This window comes from Onychostoma macrolepis, chromosome 24 (assembly GCF_012432095.1).
Source record: "Onychostoma macrolepis isolate SWU-2019 chromosome 24, ASM1243209v1, whole genome shotgun sequence".
In the NCBI taxonomy this organism is placed as follows: domain Eukaryota; kingdom Metazoa; phylum Chordata; class Actinopteri; order Cypriniformes; family Cyprinidae; genus Onychostoma; species Onychostoma macrolepis.
In genome coordinates this window covers 11,670,921-11,694,043 of record NC_081178.1, presented here as the reverse complement: position 1 = coordinate 11,694,043, position 23,123 = coordinate 11,670,921, and the positions used below count along the sequence as shown (strand labels likewise).

Genomic DNA, 23,123 nt, shown 5'->3' with positions numbered 1-23,123 from the left:
CAGGTGTGCAGACAGTGAGCCTTGTGTTCACTTATCCTATAGATGCATTTAGCTCCTTTGTACCATAGTGACAGCCTTAACTTATAAAAATCCATATTTGATGCATTTGAGCACTTGCAAGCACTGCACATTTGGTACAAGTTTATTTACAGAATGACAGATGTTAGTGTTTGCTGTCTTTACATTTTAGAAGGCTCCAGCTTCAGGTAAAGCAATAAAATTATATAGACATGTAGCTAAAAAGCAGAATACAACTCTTTGTCATAAAAGTCACACATTTAGGTGAGGTGACGGGTGGGAGAAACTCAATGAGAAGCAGCTTTTTGACCATATCAGTAAAATGACATGACAAAAAAAAAAAAACTAAGTTTCCACACTAACACACTGACTTAAGGCTAAATAATGAGCCTTTATACTGAGGCACATATGTCATTTGTACACACATATGTATATAAATATACATATTCATGTGTATGCATTTGAATATGGCATAAAACATGTGTAGTCCAGTAATATTTCATTATTTATGGATCTCATCAGCACTAAATGTTGTCTGAAGTGTCTCTTTTTGTCATTTCCTGAAGAGGGCACTGCGTGCAAGTGAGTACAGCAGGTGAGTTGGTTTCTTCTTTGGCTCTGCTAAAGAGAAGACTTGCTGCTGGGGGATGCTGGTTGGCACAGTCACATGTCGCTGATGGAGAGGATGCAGCGGCTGATGGTGAGGAGGCACAGGATGATCAGAATAATTCATTTCTGGAACAGACACAAAATCGTGGTATTAAAATGTAATCTTAGCAAACCGTTTTTGGAAATCATTTAATTTCCAATGTATACATATTGTCTAGATTCAAAATAGATTGAAAATAGCTGCCTGGGGCCCAAGAACACGATGGTCACTGAATGAACAAAAACTAAAATAAAATACCTTTTTGTGACAACCAACTGAAATAAAATAAAAATGTTCACAAATTTTGATATATGGTGCATTATAAAACCTGAAATCTGTATGCTGTATGACCGGCCTGTAATAAAGATGAAAATGCCTTTAGAAATCCATTACACTTAACAGCTTTCTAATCTTAATTTAACACCGAAAATTAACGTTAAACATTTTTAAGTTATATCAGCTCATTATCCTTGGAAACCCTAAACATTAAAACTAAATAACTAAACTAAATTGAGAAGACAAATTAAAATACAATAAAAAAATGAAAGTACCACCAAAGAGTCTCTGAAAATTAAAACTTATGAAAATGTATTCTAGTTCAGTTTCAGTTTTTCATTGAGTCCAAAACCAACTAAAGCTTTTGAAATATGGTTTCTCTCATCTGTATTGAACATGAAAATGTCTCTAAATAAAATTATTTAATAAATCTTATAAATCTAAAATAAAAACCTCAAAATAAAAAAAAAACTAATAAATTGAAACTAGAAAATAAAATAAAACTAACAATGATAGAGTAAAAACTCAAATAAATTGGAAAAGATGCTTTAGAACTGAAATAAAATGAAAATAACATGGGAAAAAAAAATAATAGAAATAAATACAACATTAAAAATTTAATAACTGCTTTGATCTTCAGTTCCAACAAGACAACTAATACATACTCTTCATTTTTCCTTGTTTAGTTTTCCTGGCGTTGTGAACTGCTTGCTTCCTCTGGGCCTCAGTAATCTCCATCCCTGAAAAGCGAAAATAATGAACGTCATTCTTTGAATTCATGGCATGAACATTTCATACCAGAAGAGAACACACATTCCTTCAGCTGTGAGACTCACCCATCTCTTGGTCTTCCTGTACCCGTCTGCGCTCTCGAGCAAACGCTTGCAGCCATCGCTGCTTGTCCTGGCTCTTTTTGCAGCACAGCACACACAGCACATTCAGGTTCTCTGCATGCCGTAGGAGAAACGCGTTCTTCAGGAGGCCCAGCTCAGCGTGCCGTCCATCAGGCAGGTCGACTGGCTCGAGAAGGTCAGTGTCCATACGGCCACGGTAGTTTAGCAGGTCTCTCCGCAGGACGTCTTTCTTACAGAACACCAGCTGGTGGTCAAACAGGAAGTAGCTGCGTTGCTGTGTCTTACCGGGCCGCACTATCCGCGTTAACTCACCGGAGTGGATAAGCTCGGAGCTTCGCGTTAACACATCTTCACCCTAAAGGAAATATTTTTTTCAATTTTTCAAGATCTGAAACCTGAAATTGTTGTACTGTAGCACACAAAGCCTCATCTAGCCCTGTGAATGACCCAGCGCATTAACGAATAAGTAATCTAATAAACAGATCAACATGGTATCCAATTAATATCTTATTGCATTAGACATGCACACGTCTGCAAATTAATCAAATTTCTTGACACGAAAACATCAGAGAGGCTGTGGCTGCTACCTGAATTTTTCAGAAAAAAAATGTTTAATGCTGAAAACAGTGGAAATATCACTGACCGCCCAGTGGAGGATGGCCACCTGCCAGTGAGCAATGGTGTCGATGCTCTCAAGTCGTCTTTTCCTTTCATTTATCAGACTTGCCACATTCTTCATTGCTTTATGTGCAGCACACACCCCTGCGTAATCACTGAGGAGAAAAACATTACTTTATTATGACCTTTTTGATATTAAAAAATATAAATAAATAAATAAATAAAACAAGTTTGGGTGAGTACATTTTTTAAAAGGAATTATTACTTTTAGTCAGCAAGGACACACTGAATCAATCAAGTGAAACAGACATGTTACAAAAGACTTCTATTTGAAATAAATGCTGTTCTTCTGAACTTTCTATTCAGTATAGAATCCTGAAAAGTTTCAGCAAAAATATGTTTTCAACATTGATAATAATAAGAAATGTTTCTTAAGCCCCAAATCATGATAATGTGACTCAAGACTGGAGTAACGGCTGCTTAAAATGAAAAAAATGAATTTGATTTTAAAATATATTAAAATAGAAAACATGTTGTGTACATAACTGTACAGGGCAGTGTAATGGATCTTTGTGATCAGAATTCAGTGGATAAAGAATAGAAATGATGATTCTGTCTAAAGAAACAAAGTAAACATATGTAAAGGTATCAGTATTTCTCCAAATATGCACACTTTTGACTAAAAGCCCTAATTGACGCCATTTAGTGACACCTGCATCTGACTGCCTGCCTGAGTTTTGTCGACAGCCCAGCCAAAGGAAACAAAATTTGACTGAGGGGGCCACCTCATAATTCTCTATGCATGAAAAACCCGGAATTGTACCAACTCCAAACTTTTAAATAGTGTATGCAAGAAAATAAGCTACCTGTGGTCTTTGGGTGTGTATTTCAAAAGCTCTCCCAGCTGAAGAGGGTATTTACAAATCTTCTGTACAGGTGTGAGTAGGAAGCCAGCAATGGAGATGTCGATCATCTGCTGTAAGAGACGACAGGCTTCGAAGAAGTGTTTATATCTGCCTTGTTTCATCAGCCGTTGTAGTTCAGCACACGCCACTGGATGTGTGTTACAGTATTCAGAGTATATGGAGAAACCGTCCTCCTGAGAAGGAGAAAAATATATAAGGAAATATGAGCAAATTGTGAGGAAAACATTCATTACATTGGTTCTTGTGTGAAAAGGTACCTGTTGCAGGAAGCAGGAGCCAATCTCACTCAGATGAGGGTTTTCGGGGTTGTATTTCTTTTCTAGGTCCTTGAGAAACTTCCTCTGGAACCTGTAGATGTCCTCAATGTTGCTGAAGATTGTCTTTAGCTGTGCATCAGTAAACATGCCTGGGTGCTTCCTACACTGACGGATATATCCCTACAACAACAAATTATTTTGGATTGAAACAACAAATGTAACATTTTTTCCATTTAGATATTTATGCATTGCTTTGGAAAGTTTCCCTTCACTGAAAAATATTTTTTATGCATTTGACCAGCAGAGGTCATCAATGAGACTGTTGGGTAAACACAATCTGATGGATAAACTAAGAAATATTTACCTTTTTTTTTTCTTAACTCATGTTTTGATAAGATTTCTGAATGTTAAGATGCTTTTCAAACAAGCCTGGTGTAAAATACAGCTATTTATTTCCACTGGACATAAATAAAAATGCAAAGCGGTGAAGTCCCATGACCAGACTTTAGCATACTGCTGTTTTGGATATATTTACCATTGCATGAATATCAAAAACACCATTTAGTTTCAAATACCTAAAATAATGACAATAATCATCATAATACTCAACACATAGTATATAAACTACCATTCGAAAGTTTTTGAGAGGTCTATGCTTTTGAAGACTGCATTTGATCTATATACAGTAAAAACAGTAGTACTGTGAAATATTATAAATATTTAAAATAACAGTTTCTTTTTATTATTTTAAATCAATATTTAATATGTAATTTATTCCTGTGATGGCAAAGCTGAATTTTCAGCATCACTACTCCAGTCTTCGGTGTCACACTTCAGAAATCATTCTAATATGCTGATTTGCTGCTCAAGAAACATTTATTATCAAATGTTGAAAATAGTTGTGCCGTTTATGATTTTTGTGGAAAACGTGATGCATTACTTTCTCTAATGAATAGAAAGTTCAAAAAGAACAGCATGTATTTAAAATAGAAAATGTTTGTAACAGAAAAAAGTAAAAATATTCGGCCCTAAACTTTTGAACAGTAGCGTACAATGTAGTATGCTAGTATTCCCTTATTCCACTAGGGTGGAGTTAAAGATCATTGAACTACTCTGAGCACTACACCTATATTCTGAGAAGAGAGATAACGTTATCGTGAAAGAAGGCAAAAGTTTCAATCTTGATCTCATATTTAAAATGATAGGCATAGGAGATTGATTACCATTCAGGGTAAATTAAAGATAAGGGTTCTTTTATAATAGAGAACGTACCACAAAACAAACAAATTAAACTAAAACAAACGTGAAATGGTTGGGATGGAGGCTCACCTCACAGATATCTTTGAGATGTTTGATGTAAACGCGCTCTGTGTCCATGATCTCTTTGACCACATTGGCTCTCATCTGCTGTCTGTGTTCTGAGTTTTGTTTGTGAGCATCTGGTGGGACGGTTTCCTCTGCATCCGGTGTGATTTCCACACTATCACTGCTTGAATCCTCCTGATTCACCCGAACCTTGACAACAACATATCATTACATTAATTCCAGAGGATCAACCTGAAGGGAACCGTGATTAGGCACAATTTTAAGACAACAAACAATTGTGATTGAGACAACTGGATAATCCACTTCTACAGGACGTCTTGATCAAATCGTCCTAAAGCCTCTGTGTCTGATTGACTCATCTTGTTGGAACCATAGATGACAATGGATGCATTAATGTACAGCTCAAAACAATAAAAAGCATCATTCCGTACACCTGCATTTCTTCCAAACAGGTCAGTCAGCACATTCAACTGTGATGACACATATAGCATTTCCTCTTGGGTCACCCAGTGCAACCGCACAGGATGCGTTACTATGTTCAAGTGTTACTTTCAAGCTGTGTGACTTTTGTTTCACATTCATTACTCCGAGAGGGTCATAGTGCAACTCACTCGCACAAAGCTGGAGGGAAACCAGGCCTCGTGGTCGCCCACCGCCCCCCACCACCAGTCCTGCTCCCGAACATCCAGAACATGGATCACATCCCCGGCTTTGAAGGCCAGCTCCTGCTCTTCCATTGTGACATGGTCCCACAGAGCCTCTGCATACACGCCATGTCCCGACTGTATGTACTGGAGAAAGAGAGAGATTATAGTCAGACCAAAAATATTGAGGCTAAAGGTCAGACATGATAAGAACAGTACGGAATGACAACATGCACACGAAGTGTGACGATCCCACACAAGTACATACAGAATCTCACAGAAGTGAGTACACCCCTTCACATTTTTGTAAATATTTCATGTGACAACACTGAAGAAATGACACTTTGCTACAATGTAAAGTAGTGAGTGTACAGCTTGTATGACAGTGTAAATTTGCTGTCCCCTCAAAATAACTCAGCACACACCCATTAATGTCTAAACCGCTGGCCACAAAAGTGAGTACACCCCTAAGTGGAAATGTCCAAATTGGGCCCAATTAGCCATTTTCTCTCCCCGGTGTCATGTGACTCGTTAGTGTTCCAAGGTCTCAGGTGTGAATGGGGAGCAGGTGTGTTAAATTTGGTGTTATCGCTCTCATTGTCTCATACTGGTCACTGGAAGTTCAACATGGCACTTCATGGCAAAGAACTCTCTGAGGATCTGAAAAAAATAATTGTTGCTCTACATAAAGATGGCATAAACTGAACCCTGAAACTAAGCTGCAGCACGGTGGCCAAGACCATACAGCAGTTTAACAGGACAGGTTCCACTCAGAACAGGCCTCGCCATGGTCGACCAAAGAAGTTGAGTGCACGTGCTCAGCGTCATATCCAGAGGTTGTGTTTGGGAAATAGACGTATGAGTGCTGCCAGCATTGCTGCAGAGGTTGAAGGGGGGGGGGTCAGCCTATCAGTGCTCAGACCATACGCCGCACACTGCATCAAATTGGTCTGCATGGCTGTCTCATCCCAGAAGGAAGCCTCTTCTAAAGATGATGCACAAGAAAGCCCGCAAACAGTTTGCTGAAGACAAGCAGACTAAGGACATGGATTACTAGAACCATGTCCTGTGGTCTGATGAGACCAGGATAAACTTATTTGGTTCAGATGGTGTCAAGCATGTGTGGCGGCAACCAGGCGAGGAGTACAAAGACAAGTGTGTCTTGCCTACAGTCAAGCATGGTGGTGGGAGTGTCATGGTCTGGGGCTGCATGAGTGTTGCCGGCACTGGGGAGCTACAGTTCATTGAGGGAACCATGAATGCCAACATGTACTGTGACATACTGAAGCAGAGCATGATCCCCTCCCTTCAGAGACTGGGCCTCAGGGCAGTATTCCAACATGATAACGACCCCACAACCTTGCTAAAGAAGCTGAGGGTAAAGGTGATGGACTGGCCAAGCATGTCTCCAGACCTAAACCCTATTGAGCATCTGTGGGGCATCCTCAAACGGAAGGTGTCTAGCGCAAGGTCTCTAACATCCACCGGCTCCGTGATGTCGTCATGGAGGAGTGGAAGAGGACTCCATTGGCAACCTGTGAAGGTCTGGTGAACTCCATGCCCAAGAGGGTTAAGGCAGTTCTGGAAAATAATGGTGGCTACACAAAATATTGACACTTTGGGCCCAATTTGGACATTTTCACTTAGGGGTGTATTCACTTTTGTGGCCAGCGGTTTATACATTAATGGCTGTGTGTTGAGTTATTTTGAGGGGACAGCAAATTTACACTGCTATACAAGCTGTACACTCACTACTTTACATTGTAGCAAAGTGTCATTTCTTCAGAGATGTCACATGAAAAGATATAATAAAATATTTACAAAAATGTGAGGGGTGTATTCACTTCTGTGAGATACTGTATGCAAACACTAGAACAACTCCACATAAACATGATTGAACAGATAAGATAAACCGTAAAATATGACCTGTACTGTATTGCACAGCCCATAAGTGCAATCAACAGTAAAAAAGATTAAAAACGAAATGTGTGTAAATGTACTAAAAGTAGATTTTATATAACATTAAAGGTGCACAAAGTAACTTTTACTACTGTAAAAAAGTTACCACACTGTAAAAGCTGAGAAAATGAATAGTATTTCTTAAATGTTTACATTAATGTTCACAAGTTGAATTCCAGTCATATCTAAAAAAAAAAATGCAATCAAATAAAAACAGTCAGTATACAAAAATTAAAATATCAAATATTTAAATAAATATATAAGCATACACATTTGTACTTATAATTATTCATTTTAAACTATGTATAAACTGTATAAATTATATTACAATAAATTACAATAATATAATTACAATTTTAACTAATAATAATAAGTTACAATTAATAATATTTTACAACATTTTAATAAATTATAATATTACAATTAATCATTATTACTAAACAATAACACTTTAATAATATAATATAAAAAAATGTAAATTAACCTGATTGAGCGTGAAAAGATCGACCTCTGGTTGAAGATATGGTGTTCCTTCAGTCAGTTCCTCAAAGCTGCCGTCCTCCTCACTCACACTATCATCAAGCATTGGATCAGAGCTGCCATCTATAATATGAATAATGCATTGAATGAAGTTTTGAAATTATGCCATAAAGAGTCAATATCTCCTCTCCATCAAAATCTCACCATTGAAGCTCTCATGTTTGTAGGTCAAGCGCACACACTCATGCATATTAACAAAAACAGACTCACCACTGAGCACTCTGCGTCCTTTGCGCCGCCCCATCCTATCCAGACCGATAGGTGTGCTTTGGGAGAAGACGCAAGGTCTCAGACGGGCAGATACGGCCCGGTATGGAGGCACTCTATGAGAGGGCACTGGAGGACGGGATACCGGCTGAAACAAAGCATGACAGATTAGGCTTTAATCGGCAGCCTTAAAAGGAGACCACTGTCCAGCAGGCCTTATGTTCAGAGTTCAGTGACTGTACAGAGCAGGACAATGACCTATGATTAGATAACACTGCAATTTCAGCTCATCCGCTTGGCCAAGTATATAACACTACAACCATAACATTGAATTTCTTGATGAATCTCACAAAGAAATGTGTAGATTAGATTTGCCAGAAATAAAAAAAATAAAGAAAAAGTAAAATAATTATTACTATTATGTTATTCAATAATAAAAATCACAGCAAAAACTTAAATACTACCATTATATGTTGTATAAATACAATTTAAACATTGCAAATCCATTAAAATAATCAATATTGATATTCAGAACCATATAATTGTACATTAATATATTTTAAGTAAAATTAAAAAGTAATGTATTTTATTTTTTTTTAGTTTGAGATCAAACAATTTGACTCCTGAAGTACTGCTGTGGACTCCCTGTTGAAGACCACTACAGTAATGAAAATAAGAATTTAAGAAAAAGAAAAAAAAGTCCCAAAAACAGGCTTCATTTTACAGGTTGTTAGAATCACCATTTAACAGATCAGTGAAATAATGCATCAAGGAAATGACTGTCTGATGCAGCATTTCTTCAAAATAACACATGGATCACATTGTTACTTAAGAACAAAAGTAGTTACAATCAGAGTCTAAAATGTTCTTCCAGACCTGAACTATGACATTATAAACCCATAATGCTACACCCTAAGGGAGAGACCAAATGGGACCATATTAGTGTTTAGATCATAAAACTTCTGGGATACTTCAACAGTCACCGTGTAAATAATTCTTAACACTGCTGAACACTGTATGACATACACTAACTACATTGTATATACAGCTAGACTTGACTTTGTACTTTATATATTACCTGAGAATACTTAATTAATGCACATATTCACAGAAGTTATATTGATAAGAAAGCATCTGTTCACAAAATAAATACCAATGTAAGTAGATTTCAAAGTTCACAAGGCCTATCAGAACAGTGGGCAGAACAAATGCTTATGACATAAATAGTTGTTGTACTCAAGTGTTTTTTTTTTCTTTTTTATTTTGAACACCACACATAAAATGTCCTAACTACTTGATGGTTATTGTCCCAGAGACTTTAGCTAATCAGAAATACCAGCCTCTATCAATGGACCTTTTGCATAACCAATGGAAGACTGGGAAAAGCGTTTGGCAAACCTGTTCTGAAATATTTGATTTGATTTTGCTAATGGTGCAGAAATTTAACAACAAAACAAAATTTAGAAGAAAGAAATGGCCTTACAGAAGGCAAGCTTTCAGTGCCGTCCTTATGCTCAGCAGTTGGGGATGAATACAGATCCACTCCTCCAATAACAGAGATGGGACGTCTCTTTCTGCTCTCTGTTTGAGTGCACACAAGACCATTCTCTGGTCTGTTGCTCTCTGTGTAGCTGCCATTGCTGTTGTAGTCCTTTTGGGAAGTGTAGTCCATAGTCTCGGACTCCCTGTCCTCCTCTGGGATGCAGTACTTCGAGCTGGCCAGCTGGCCATAGTCAGACACTGGCCGGGGTCTGGAGCGACCTGCCCTTTTCCTGGGCACTACAGAAGCGGGAGGGTCACTGGCAAAGGGTGGAGAGATTGGTGTTGTTGGAGTTACCAGGGGGGATTCTGAGGAACAGGTGTTTGTGACAGGTGAAGCAGCAGTGGCTGAGATCTCATCACTTTTGAGAAACGCTTTTGTGATATCTGATGAAGCCTAAAGGAGTCAGAAGTCAAATGTCATCAGTTAGTTTTTGCTTTAAGACCTGCATCATCAGATAAATGATTTCAAATACTTGAAATATTTTTCCATAGACATTAATGTGGTCAAGACCCAGTATGTAATACAAAAAATATATTAAACCCTAAAGTGATTATAGTTCACTGTTAGTGATGAATAATGATTAATTAAATAAAATAAGTAATTAAAATGACAATTTAAATGATTAACATTTCAGATCAATATCAAAGCAACGCACTTGGTTTTAGAGGAAAAATATCAAACTTGTTGCACAATCATTGCTCAATAATAAGGATTATAACTAATAGTTCAGAAATGTACTTTCCCAAACAACATTATCTTCACAACTAAACTAATACATTTTATTTGTATGCATATATAATTATTTTATTATTAGTTTTTAACATTATTTTGAATTTCTAGCATATTTTAAATGAATTAGAAAAATATACTACTATTTTTCATTTAATGTTAAGTTAAATGTCTTTGGGAAAAAGAGCTATTTATGAATGTATTCTGTAATTGCTGAAATTCATAGCAATATAAAATGCGACTCATTTAAAGCTATGAAATCATAGGCATACTTTTGTTGCAAAATAACGAATATGGTGCACATCGTTATTGATTTTTATACTTACAATTCTTACAAATGAAGCAAGTGAGAGTGGCAGAATAAATTCAGAAAGCCAGTTTTTAGTGAAAAAAAAAAAAAAAGATTTTTAAAGCAGTACTGTTTGACAAAAAAAAAAAAAAAAGAAATAAGCAGATTGAATGGAGGTCTGTCTGTACAAAATGTCAATGTCAGTCTGTAATCTACCGTGTAAAAAAAATAAAATACAGAAATAACAGATATCTTACCTCAAGATCATCAGACTCCCTCTCTTCAGTCCATAGACACTGAAAAGGCACACAATAAATAAGCACCATATTGAAGACGGCACACAACAAATATAAAAGCAAAGACTTCCATGCACACAAGCGCAAACACAAATAGACAAGCAAAACAAAGTTTGACTGGGATCACTCTAGCTTGCCTATTTCTTTCTGTTATATTTCCCTGACCTACTGGAGTCCATTTGCACTTGGTTTGATTACTGAACTTTGGCCCTTGGGTTGTTCTTCTTGGGAGGAGACACTGTCCTTGCTGATACGTGTCCAGTCTCAGGTCCAGAAACTGTGTTTAAGCAATCCCGCTAATCATAAACACCAGATAATCATTAACTCTGCCTGCTGTGTGCCTCACAGCTGAGCAGACCATGTGACACTGATGCAATGTACCACTCCAGAAGAACAACTGTGAAATGAGATGCAATTCATCCAATAAAAAAAAAAAAAATACAGTTGTCTTGTTAGAGGGAGTGATCAACCAATTAAGCCAGAGCAATGAAAAGCATTGGTTTGTCCTGATCGACTACAAAATGATATCAGATCGAGGCTGTGGTTGCGTCATCAGATACAAGGGTCACCGGTGTGAGGAACATATGATGCAAAGCATTAAAGTTAATGCTTCAACAAAAATCTGTCTCTACTGTAATTTATGACTTCCTATGTTAAGGTCAAGGTCATCCAATGAACTGGACTGTTCCAGTTATTAAGTGTTAATCCGACAACTGTCTTGTACTTTTTTTTTTTTTTTTTGAGATTTCACATATGGTCTGAAAGAAAAGTGCTTGTTCAGTCTTGCTGCTTATTATCAGCCAGACTCATTCAAACAACAACAACAGTTAATCAATATCGTCTCGACGAGGAAAAACAAGTTACGTATGAAATCTTGCCAAGCAAATATAAACACAAATTGTAACATAAGCATCACACACTACAATTTTTCAGTTTTGTTGTATGCAAGTAATGTCTGACTATAAAACACATTGTGGGCTACAAACTGCATGTTCAAGCAATGTTCTAGGTTCAACACAACACCAGCATTTATAGCATAATGTCCCACAGAAAATAACTGTCTTAGTTCCCTCAAAAATAGTAGTTACAGTATGGTAAATATAAAGAATGAATGAATAAATAAATAAAAAGTTATTTAATTGTACTATAAAGTTGTCTAAACCATCTTTTTGTTGTGGGCCTACCCAATCTAGAAAGATGAACTTTGAAGATCTCTATGTGAAATTAACTGGGTTTTACCATTTTACCTGGTCCTGAGATGAGTGAAAATAGACTGGTAAATAATTAGATCACACGGGTTTCATGCATGCTAAACATTTTTAGCTTTTACACAGCAAGTCTAAAGCAATCCTTCCTAAAATGTCATGTAATCGCTTTTGTTTGACAGATATTGTACTAGTTTCATTAAACAATTGTAGCTTGGTTTCGTACAGCATGTGCATACCTAGCCCTGACTACAATTACCCATGACGATTTGAGTCATGGGTAATTGGGTTAAATACACATACATTATGTGTATTTAATCATTCAAATATTCTGTTGCACATTGTGTCTTCTTGGACAAAGCATGATTACGCAAAAATTAATTGTAGTTTGATTACAACTGTGAATGTAAATGTACTTGCTATGCTTTTGTATATTGAGAACCATTATTTTTCCTGTGGTAATTGACATTATGCAACAAATGTTGTGTGTAGATCTAAACTTGTATTGAAAATGTGACAATATAGACTCACTAGGATTGTCTTACCTCCAAGTTAACATTAACACCATTGACTGTCTGCTTATGACTGGGGCTTGAGCACTTCTTGGGCATGCGAGAGTAGTGGTTATTTATTCCATTTTGATGGCACTCCATAGGTTCACAGTATTTTTCGAATGGACAGACTGGGGCTTCTGAATGGAAATCTGTTGAGGACACAGCCACCTGAACATAGTCACTTATTAGGGCTGTAGTTTTGCTGGGAGGCTCCAGAGAGTCATCTAGAGTGGAGCTAAAGACATCGGGGTAGGAGGGCGCGGGGTGTAAAGTTGGGGTGTGTTGGTGAGTGTTGGCCTGCTGGGCTTTGCTGGGTGTGGGTGAAGGCCGCCGCTGGCGCCCACTCATTGGTAAACATGGGGTTCTGCGGGAGTAGTCATCATGTAGCTGACTGAGAGGTGACAGAGGTTTTCTGGAGGTGGGCCCTGGTGTGTTTTTATGCTTGACTGACAGGTCGGTTAAACTCCCGACAAGCTTTTGCAAATGTCCACGTGTCCTCATGGGGCTTTGACGTCGACCTGAACCATGTTCCTGCAAGTCAACCGATGAAGAACTGTTGGTCCTCTGAAAAATTATAGTACTGGGGCATTCTGGGTTCGGTGGGTCAGCTTTGCGTCTAAAATTACTTTTGAAGACATGGAGATTATCTGCACTCTTGCTTAGTCTTTTGAGAACCTTGACATTTTCTTGAGTTTCAAGGTTCTTGCATGTTATGACGGACTCCACAGTGCTGCTGGGATCAGGCTCACTGTTAGACGGGCTCTCTGTCTTGACTATGTCAAGCAATGAGATCCGTCCTGCCCCATAAGCCTTGCGGATGCTCCGAGAAAAATGGGAATTCCTCTGAAACTCACTCACGTCTTCCTCACAATCATCTTCATCCAAAACTGAAGACGTCTTTCCAGTTTGAGCTGTTCCATTTGACACTTTGTCAGTTTCCTGGATTTGATTGGTCACAACCGCTCGTTTGGTTACTAAGAAACTACCGCCATCCTCAAACATCGAGGATGGATTTCTCTCCTGACCTGCTGCCATCGCATTGCTCCGGTTCTGGATTCCTTGGAGCACAGAAGTCCGCAGTTTTTTGAAAGAACCCATGACACGGAAACTAGCCAATCCAGACCAAGCCTGTGGTGTGACAGGTGGTCCTCTGAGCGGAGCACTGTCCTCACATTTTGTCTGGTTGGAACACAGACGTACAGGCCTGGAGGGATACAGCTTGGCCTGGCCATCAGCAATCACAGGAACAGTCTGGGCCTGAGAATTCAGTCTGTTAAGCCGGTTCTCTTCATAGCAAGGCTCGGACAGGACTGGTTGCACATGGACCGTACAACCAGATCTCAGACTTGGATTCATCAGCTGCTCCTCTGTGAAAGGGTCACTCTGTGGATCATTGTTGTGAGAGGAGCCCTGTGGGTCCGATGAAGGTGCCTGCAGAACCAAATTGAAGAAAGTTTAATCCTGATGAACAAGCTGACAAATCAGCATCAAGTCTTGGAACAAAGAACACAAACCACGTGATGTAGAGTGAGACAATACATGACCCATTGTTTTGTCTGAGGAAGATTTTAACTTTACACTTCAATGAAATAATATAACACCAGTGTGATAACCATAACACTGATAAGTCACATTACGAAAGAACTTTCAACTATATCCTTATATTACCTGTTTGATTACTTGACCTATGCAATACTAAAACTCAGCACAGGTGAAGCAATTGTTCTTATCCACCCACAAGTGTAAATCAAGCTTCAACGTTCCTCCTATGGATGAATAATGCCTTTATCTGGCAAATTGGAGGGTGTCAGTAAGTAGCATGAGAGCTTTGCTCACGAGTAGGTTACACGAAGTTCTGTAAAATTTCCTGTTAACGATTTAAGCTATGCCTTTTTGCTAAGAAAGAGAGGCCCCTCTACACCAGGGTGTTGTTGCCTGGTGCGATGTTCGCTATGATGAAAGGCTTTTGTGAGCATGACTAAGCAATGAAAACCTCTAATCCATTGTGATTAATGCAATAAATTGCCCAAGGTTTTATAGTTATATTCTGTGTGAGGAAAGAGGGGTCCACTTTAGGAGGTTGAAGCTGCTTTAACCCATTTTTTACCAAGTATGAATGAACAGATGTACGGTATGCTGACAATCATAAATAAGTCACATCAATTTTAATATCAATATTTGCTCATGAAAGTAATTCAAAGAAATTGTGTCAATTGCTGAGGAAACGGTGGAAAATTAAATGATATATTTACAGTGTAGATTAAATGTGATCCAGTCTTCTTACCCCACTGAGATGTTTCTCAAATCTCTTGACTTTTTCACGTTTCTATCATAGATTTGGACCTTTGACATGATATAGTTTATAACCACTTCATTGTTCTGAGTCAACCAACTGTGTACAAGTAATATACAATGGCCGTAAAAAATACTTAAGACACTTAAGCAAATTTTTAAAATGTTAGATATTAATATAATAATAACTTAAAAATTCACACATTATGTAATATCAAAGCAAGTGGTAATGTCACAAATGAGCTTTCTAATAAATAACACATTAAATTCATGGATGTGTGAACTTAGTTTCCTTCAACTTCACAGTTCATCACATTAACTATGGAAACATTTCTTGTTTAACCATCAGAATTACTTTTTAATCTCCGTTTGATCTTTGTTCTACCATTTAAAACTTTACAATAAATGCCACTTGGTTTAAGTTTTAGTTTAGATTTTGTTATCTAATGCAAACATTTATATATTAAGTATGGACTGTGTTCAAATACGTCCTGGGACCACTGTATATAGATTAACCACCTGTACCTTTTGACCTCTTGTCTTGCTGTGTGAGCATTCGTTGATTCTGGCTCAGTTTTCAACTCAAATGCTGATCTCTATCACATCAAGTCCTGCTACCCATAAACACTCAGCTCCATCGAGGCATGAGGAAGAAGCTGCCACCTGACCTTTTTGTTTAACTAGAGCCTTAAAAGAATGCAATTAACTCAACTTCCAAGTCACTCCCCAGTCTACTCACATGTCCAACGTCTCTGTGTTTAAAGCTGAACTTCTCTCCTACTCTTCCTCCTGTTTATCGTCACTGTTGCAGAGTAAGAATTAATTAAAAGCCCAAACAACCTCTCAGGCTCAAACTAAACTTCCTAAACAAGTACTCAGACAAACATAAACACGAGCATGCCTACGGAAGCCTCTAAAATACACCGAAACACACCTACGACTAATATGCAGTGATGCACGCATACTAAACACTGTCATGACATTCTTAAAGCCAAGCACGCCTTTATGATGCATACAGACAGGAGTCAAAAACTACTTTACTCATTTTCCAGCTCCAGATGGAGGAGGATAAAGAATTTATGCTTCTTGATGACAACTTCCTTGTGCCAGAAAAAAATAAAAAACTACTTATGTAAGGGTTTTAACACAAGGAAGAACACTCACAGAAGCATTAAACATAGGGCTCCGTGATTAATCAAAATAAAATAAATTTGCGATATGACTTCGATATGGCACAAAAGAGAAGCTTTAAGGGCTCCTACCATAAAAAAGCTCAAAATGAAGTAATTAAGACACATAAATAAACCTTTTGTAATTTTAGTGTAAACACTTTTTTCTTAGTCATTTTTTATTTTACAGTGAAATATTACAATTGTAATTTGTATAATACTTTTTTTGTTTCATATTTTTAGTATTAATAATAATAATTTTATGAAATACAATCACAAGCCCTACAAACAGTCACAGCGAACCTGGAGCTTTAAAACAAAGAAAAAAATTATTAAAAGAAAAATCATAGTTCTTAAAGGGACAGGTTCACTTAAAAAAAAAAAAAAAAAAAAAAAAATGACTTTCTTCTAAGGAAAACAAAAGACTATTTTCTGAAAAATGTCTCAGTGTTCATTGTATGAACAGAAATATATCTTCTTCTGTGCTCCACGGAAAGAAAAAAGTCATACTGGTTTGGAACGACATGATGTTGACTAAATTATGATAATGTTCTTGTTTTGAGTGAACTGTCCCTTTAAAATGAAGGTGGCAGCTGTAAAGGATGACATCGTACAACACAATTAAAAACACATAAGCCCAAAATGATGCTTCCTGACTAAGGAAATTCCTAAGAATAACCAACCACACCAGTTTTCTTAATCTGCCCGTCAAGACGAGCAAGTCTTGCCATGGTGTCACATCACTATGGAATGAAGTCTATGCTTACTTTATTTAAATAGTAGTATGAAAATTACCAGAGCCACAATTGCTACAAGCTTTTTTTAAAAACTCTTTCATTTTGGGTGGTTACACCGCCCTTTAGCCATCCAGACTTTCTGCTTTATTTATATCTTTGTTGATTATCTTATGTTTATATTCAACGTTTGGAGTGAGAGTGAAAAGATTTCATTTGACTCACACAATGATGATCCTTTCACAGGGTTTCACAGTGAAAATGTTTAAGGAAGCTAGCTTTCCTCATCCCTCCGGACAAGATTGCACTCGCTCAAACCCACATGATAACATGCAGCACCCCTCTCCCTGTCCTAATCTGATTATAAGGCTTTATCGGTCTGGACTAGCATCAATATATCTACATACTGACAAACACGCTCACACACATAACCACGTGTGTAGCGAGAGATGATGTTCACTGAAGCAATAACTTCTTAGGTTTGGCGTATGTGATTTATTATTTTTGTTTGGTTACTGATACCACCTACTATATTATGATCCAGTTCTCTTTTTTGTCAGTGAGAAAAAGAAGCACAGTTAGGAGGCAAACACGCCCTGCCTGCTTCAGGCATGGGAAGCGTCAAGTAATGCTACATTTGACACCCCATTCATCTCACCTGTCTCATGACCTGCATTTGTCTACTCCAAGTCCACTGGTGGAAAACATGTCAAGGAAGTGCATGTCAATACAACTGTGAAAAAAAACAGTGCTGAGCTTTAAGGAAAGGTCAGATATTTCACTAGGCTATACATGTGGAACAAGAAAGGTCTTGTGTAAGTTGCATTTAAAGGAACAGTTCACCCAAAAATGAAAATTCTGTCATCGTTTACTCACCCTCAAGTTGTTCCTAACTTGTATGAGTTTCTTTCTTCTGTTAAGTGCAAAAAATGATATTTTGAAGAATGTTGGTAACCAAACAGTTGACGGTAGCCATTGACTTCCATAGTATGGAAAAAAATACTATGGAAGTCAATGGCTGCCGTCAACTGTTCGGTTACTAACATTCTTCAAAGTATCTTTTTTTTGTGTTCAGCAAAAGAATGAAGGTTGGAACAACTTGAGGGCGAGTAAAGGCCCGATATACTTCAAACGAAATCGAAGAACGAACTGATAAGATGTCATTTCGAACAAAATCAGGCCGAAACGAATTTAGTTTTGAGTTCGTTTCGGCAGTTCGAAACAGCTCACCAAAGCGACCTTTCTGGGGAGTTCGTTTTGGCTCCTAAACACCTTTGAGCTATCATTGGTCCGTGGCGATGACGCAATCGGTGGGTGTGTTCTGGAGCTCCACCTTCTTTGACACGCAATTTTTTTCCTCCCGGTTCGTTTCTCATTCAACAAAGGTCAGGCAGGAGAACAACATCTCCAAGTCACTAGCAACATAAATACACTGTGTCGAATAGCTGAGCTGCCACAAATATATCCGCACCTGTACGATAGCTCGCAGAGAGACTTCAGAGAAAGCATTTAATTCCTAGAAAGAAATTGCAACGAAGCTTGGTGTCGACGACATTATGCAAAAAGCGACGTAGTGAAACATCAGATGCAAGTTTTCCAAAACCATGAAAAGAATGAAATGAAAGAGTAAAGATATAAGGTAGCAAGTACCAAATACATGCGTTTCAAATAAATGTTACACCATACTGTTGCTGCTGTTGTTCTTTCAATAAGCATATTTAAAAGGTATACAATAAATAAAATGTCATAACATACAATAATAAAACTTTGTTTACACATAAAATATATAAACATGTTAATTTATCCAGTTTGATAAAAGACCTAGATACACCATCGTTGCATCGTTGTTGTGTTTAGCGCATACGCGCGAGCATCGCAACACATTTACATTAATCTACACCCCGCCTCCAGCCTCCAGGGGGTGTTGGACTGTTCGAAAACAGTATACCGTCGCTCAGCCTTTTCAAACTTCTTTTGCCCTCAAACGAAGAACGAAAATGAACTTCATTTGAAGTATATCAGGGCCTTTAATAATGACAAAATTTTAATTTAAGTTGAACTATCCCTTTAAAGAGACTGCACCAAAACAAAATTGTCATTTATACACACCTGTCATTCCAAATCTGTGTAAATACAGAACACAAAAGGAGAAAATCTGCATAATATAAATACTAATAATAATGACATGAATATTTTAATATTACTGAATATTTGAATTGATATTCAGTAATATTATCGATTTAACTGTACTGACAATATTGGATGAGAATACATTTGAACTGAATAATGACACTATTTCCTTCTGTAGAACTGCTTTACAGCTGAAATTGAATGCGTTTTAAAATTGATTATTTTTCATCTAACACTTTTTGGTTTATTAATGTGAGGCTGCTTTGAAACAATTTGTATTGTATAAAGCACTATATATAGCCTATAAATGTGACTTAGTAACTCTTTTAAATGCAATTACAATGAATGGAGCGTCATAAAGGTTGCAAAAGCATCATAAAAGTAGTTCATATTACTTGTCCACTTTTTTACAGGTTTTTCAAGTCATACAATAGCTTTGTGTGAGAAGCAGACTTGAAGTTATTTAGTGATAATCTTCACCTTTAGTGGGCGGTGAACCATAGCGACCGGACAGTTGAATCGATAAGCTGAACTCGAGAATGGGATCAGTCCAGTTTGTGAACGATTCATTCAGGTTTTGTGAATTGCATTAACTGTGATTAAAAGATCCGACTCAAAAGAATGATTTGTTCAAAGTATCGCTGCTTCTCTCGTGAACTTACCAAGGAGGGCTAGGACAGATGTCAGTCTTTTCATTTCTGTCTGTTTCTCACATAAAAGTATGATTTCAGAAAACTTGTAAAACACAAGTCATATGAACCACATTTATTATGTTTATGGTGGTGTTTTTGTCATTTTCGAACCAGTTCTCATTAACTTTTTCTGCATATTAAAAACAGCAGGCAGAATATTTCTCAAAAATTAATTGTTTTCCACAGAAGAAAGTCAGTCGCACAGCTTTGAAATGACATGACAGCAAGTAAATAATGACAGATTTATATAATGATAGTGTGTGAACTATTCCTTTAAGCTGTATGCATGCATAGAATTCAAAAAATTGGTTGTGGCACAATATGACTTTCAAGCACTTTCAAACAAATGCTTTCTACTGACAAAACGCCATTAAACACTAAACACATCAACACATTTGTGCGCTATCAGGGAGTAAGATCGTTGAGAAGAAGGTGGGAAGTGAGATTTAGCCTTAATTTACGGCAGCAATAGATTAGGAGGCACCCAGTGAGGCATTAAAGTTCCTTGTGCGTGTCTTCTGATAACGCAAACGCTCTCATTATGTGTGGAGGAGTGCATTCCAGCGCAGTACAGTGTTGATGTTTTAAAGCAAGGCAAATGTTTAGAGAAGCGAAAGTGCTGGGCTTAGTACTTTTAACCAGCTGTTGAATTACGTTACTTTACATTTCTGGCATGTTTAATTTATCGGTCATAAATTATGATGTCAACAGCAACACATGGCTTGCATATGACAAACATGTGGCGGATTTTAGACAATATATTAAAGCATGAAAAATGAGTTGTTTACAAACCTAAAAGTTATCTATTTTACAATAATCTTGAATGCATTTACAACAGTGCTTCTCACAGTGGATTTCACGGACCCCCACAGTCAAATACAATGTTTGAAGCCCCCCCCCCACCCCGTAGGCTAAGATACTTTAATTCAGGTGCTTTGGCTGTAATGATGACAAAGCTGCTTGTTTTCAAACGATTAACATAATTAACCTTGATTATTTTCGTAATTCCTGAAATCGTATGTTCCCACACTTTCTGATCTATGAAGTTCCATGACTTTTGTAGTTGTTAGTGATTACTGGATAAGGATTTTAATCATTAAACTATAATTATAATTAATATCTGATGTCTTAAGTTTTCATTTGATAAAATATTTTAGTTAAATCAAGTCAAGTCGAGCTTTATTGTCATTCCACTACATGTGTGGACATACAGGGGAAACTTATACTCATTTTTCTAGGCCTTGAAATCACACTTTTAAAATGTACTCTGAACAAATATTCAAATAAAAGATATTAATGTCAGTTTGCATGGTATGCATAAACATTTTTATACTTTGATATAAATAAATAAATAAATAAATAATTAGTTACTTCACAGCACACTTGGTGGTTTCTGCTAAAATAAATAGCCTAAGTTTAAATCAACCAAAAACAGTATGCTGGTCCATGGTCAATCTGGTTTTAAGAAACTGACCCATCAGCTCGGCCAGACTGTGAGACCAGCTAAACCAGTTCAGAACAACAAACCATTGTAGCCTAGTTTAAGCCGGTTTTTTTCCCAGCAGGGTTACTGAGGCCTCCTAGTGGGCCTCGGCCCCCTTGTTGAGAAGCAGAGATTTATAAAACACTGAGTGAAATGTTTGTTTTTTAACATAGCTGAAAAATCCCCTTTGGTTCCACCACAAAGAAAACCTTTCAAGCAGGACAGATCAAGACAAATATGTCAGCTTTAAGAGCGAGCTGCGGGTATGAATGAAGGCGATTACGGAGTTGGGTTTTTTCCACGGAGGAAAAAAAAAAGCTGTAGTTTATTTGTAAGTTTAATTAACTCAGTCTGTCCATAAAGCTCTTTAAGAAGCACCTCGCCACCCCAAACAGCCAACCAACCCCCTCCTCGTCGTCTCGGATCTCCCTACAAGCTTTGCGCGCTCCAACACCCCCCACATCACTATGGCAACCAGTGGGATAGTAACGCATACACACAATACCCCTCCTCCTCCCTTCAGCTTCTTTTGAACCCAACGGAACTGGCAAGATGATAAAGAGCTGCCAAACTTTTGAACGCACATTTTTAATTCATTTGACATATATATTCTCAATTTCATAAATGACAAAAATCAGTGTGGCCTTTCTAAATAAACGCGACAATTATTTGTTACTCACACGCCGAATCTTACCTTTATCATACTTCTTGAGTGGTGTCTTGGCCCGGTGTCACAACACTTGTGCGGCTTCGATCGACTCGTCCGCCGCGACTAACTCCTCCGACGGTCCAATGTCCGACGAATTACGCATATTAACTTCGCGGAAATCGTTAAACTTCCTAATGGTGAATGCGAAAGTACACAGTGAACAGCCAAGCAATATTTCGTCCGGTGCGTGTATTCACAAGAACAAACACCCCGTAGTCACAGATCTATCGGGACGGAAACTTTCCATGAAATGTGTGGCTCAAGCACTCCCTCAGGCGATTTAACGGCACATGACCGAATTTAACCGGACACGAGGCAGATTTGCGGGTCAGAACGGCTTCGGGTAAAAGTTTAAAGTTGGTTCTCTGCGGTGGAAATGCTCAGGCAGAGAGCCGTGACTCCGGGCAGCGTCGCGACGGTATTGGACAGCATCTGTGCACTTGTTGCGCTGATTGCTTCGGGGCGGAGAAACAAGTCGACTGTGATACGCGGTTTACAATCTGCCCACGGGACGCCAGCCAAAATCACAAACCCTATGACTGCTGTATAAATATGGTGATATCACAGTATTTCTGCATTTAGAAAACATTCTCCTCAAGATATGCTTTGACTATCACACGTTTCAGTCCTCAAAACGACTGCTTTTCTGTTCTGTTCTGCTCTGCCTAATAAATATGAATAAATGCTAAAGAAAATGTTAGTGCTACTTGTCTGTGCAGAACTCGCTAGGGTGAATGGATGCCAGTGGGTTGCTTTGCGGTTGCTAAATTGTGCTTAGTGTGTTTAGCTCAGTGCTAGGTGTTTGTTAGTTCTTGCTTGGCCCCATTCATTTGTGGCCTCCATTGTACATCCAAGATTATTTTAGGTATGCTTAATTTCTTTAACACAGTGTGGGATGAGAACAAATATTTTTCCCAAAGGGTGTATTCAAATTCTCCAAGTATGAGCCTGTAAATTACATAAAAAAATTTGGCAGATGCTTATCCAAATTTATCCCCTAGGTCTAGGAAATCAAACTTATGAC

The 23,123-nt window shown here is 37.8% G+C and overlaps 1 protein-coding gene across 2 annotated transcripts; it reads right to left on the bottom strand.

The window, feature by feature from the left end:
- Positions 1-126: 126 nt before the first annotated feature.
- On the bottom strand, positions 127-22,627 carry spata13 (spermatogenesis associated 13). Of its 2 annotated transcripts, XM_058765265.1 has the most exons (15): positions 22,085-22,627; positions 17,744-17,818; positions 12,882-14,321; positions 11,093-11,131; positions 9,758-10,210; positions 8,278-8,422; positions 8,012-8,130; positions 5,536-5,715; positions 4,928-5,113; positions 3,599-3,778; positions 3,282-3,514; positions 2,441-2,570; positions 1,780-2,152; positions 1,609-1,683; positions 127-753 (listed from the first exon to the last, which is right to left on the bottom strand). In XM_058765265.1, the coding sequence occupies exons 2-15, from the start codon at positions 17,759-17,761 to the stop codon at positions 572-574; spliced, it is 3,753 nt and encodes a 1,250-aa protein (XP_058621248.1). In that variant the 5' UTR covers positions 17,762-17,818; positions 22,085-22,627; the 3' UTR covers positions 127-571. The 2 variants fall into 2 exon arrangements, with proteins under 2 accessions (XP_058621248.1, XP_058621249.1); XM_058765266.1 differs by lacking the exon at positions 17,744-17,818.
- Between the last annotated feature and the right edge of the window lie 496 nt (positions 22,628-23,123).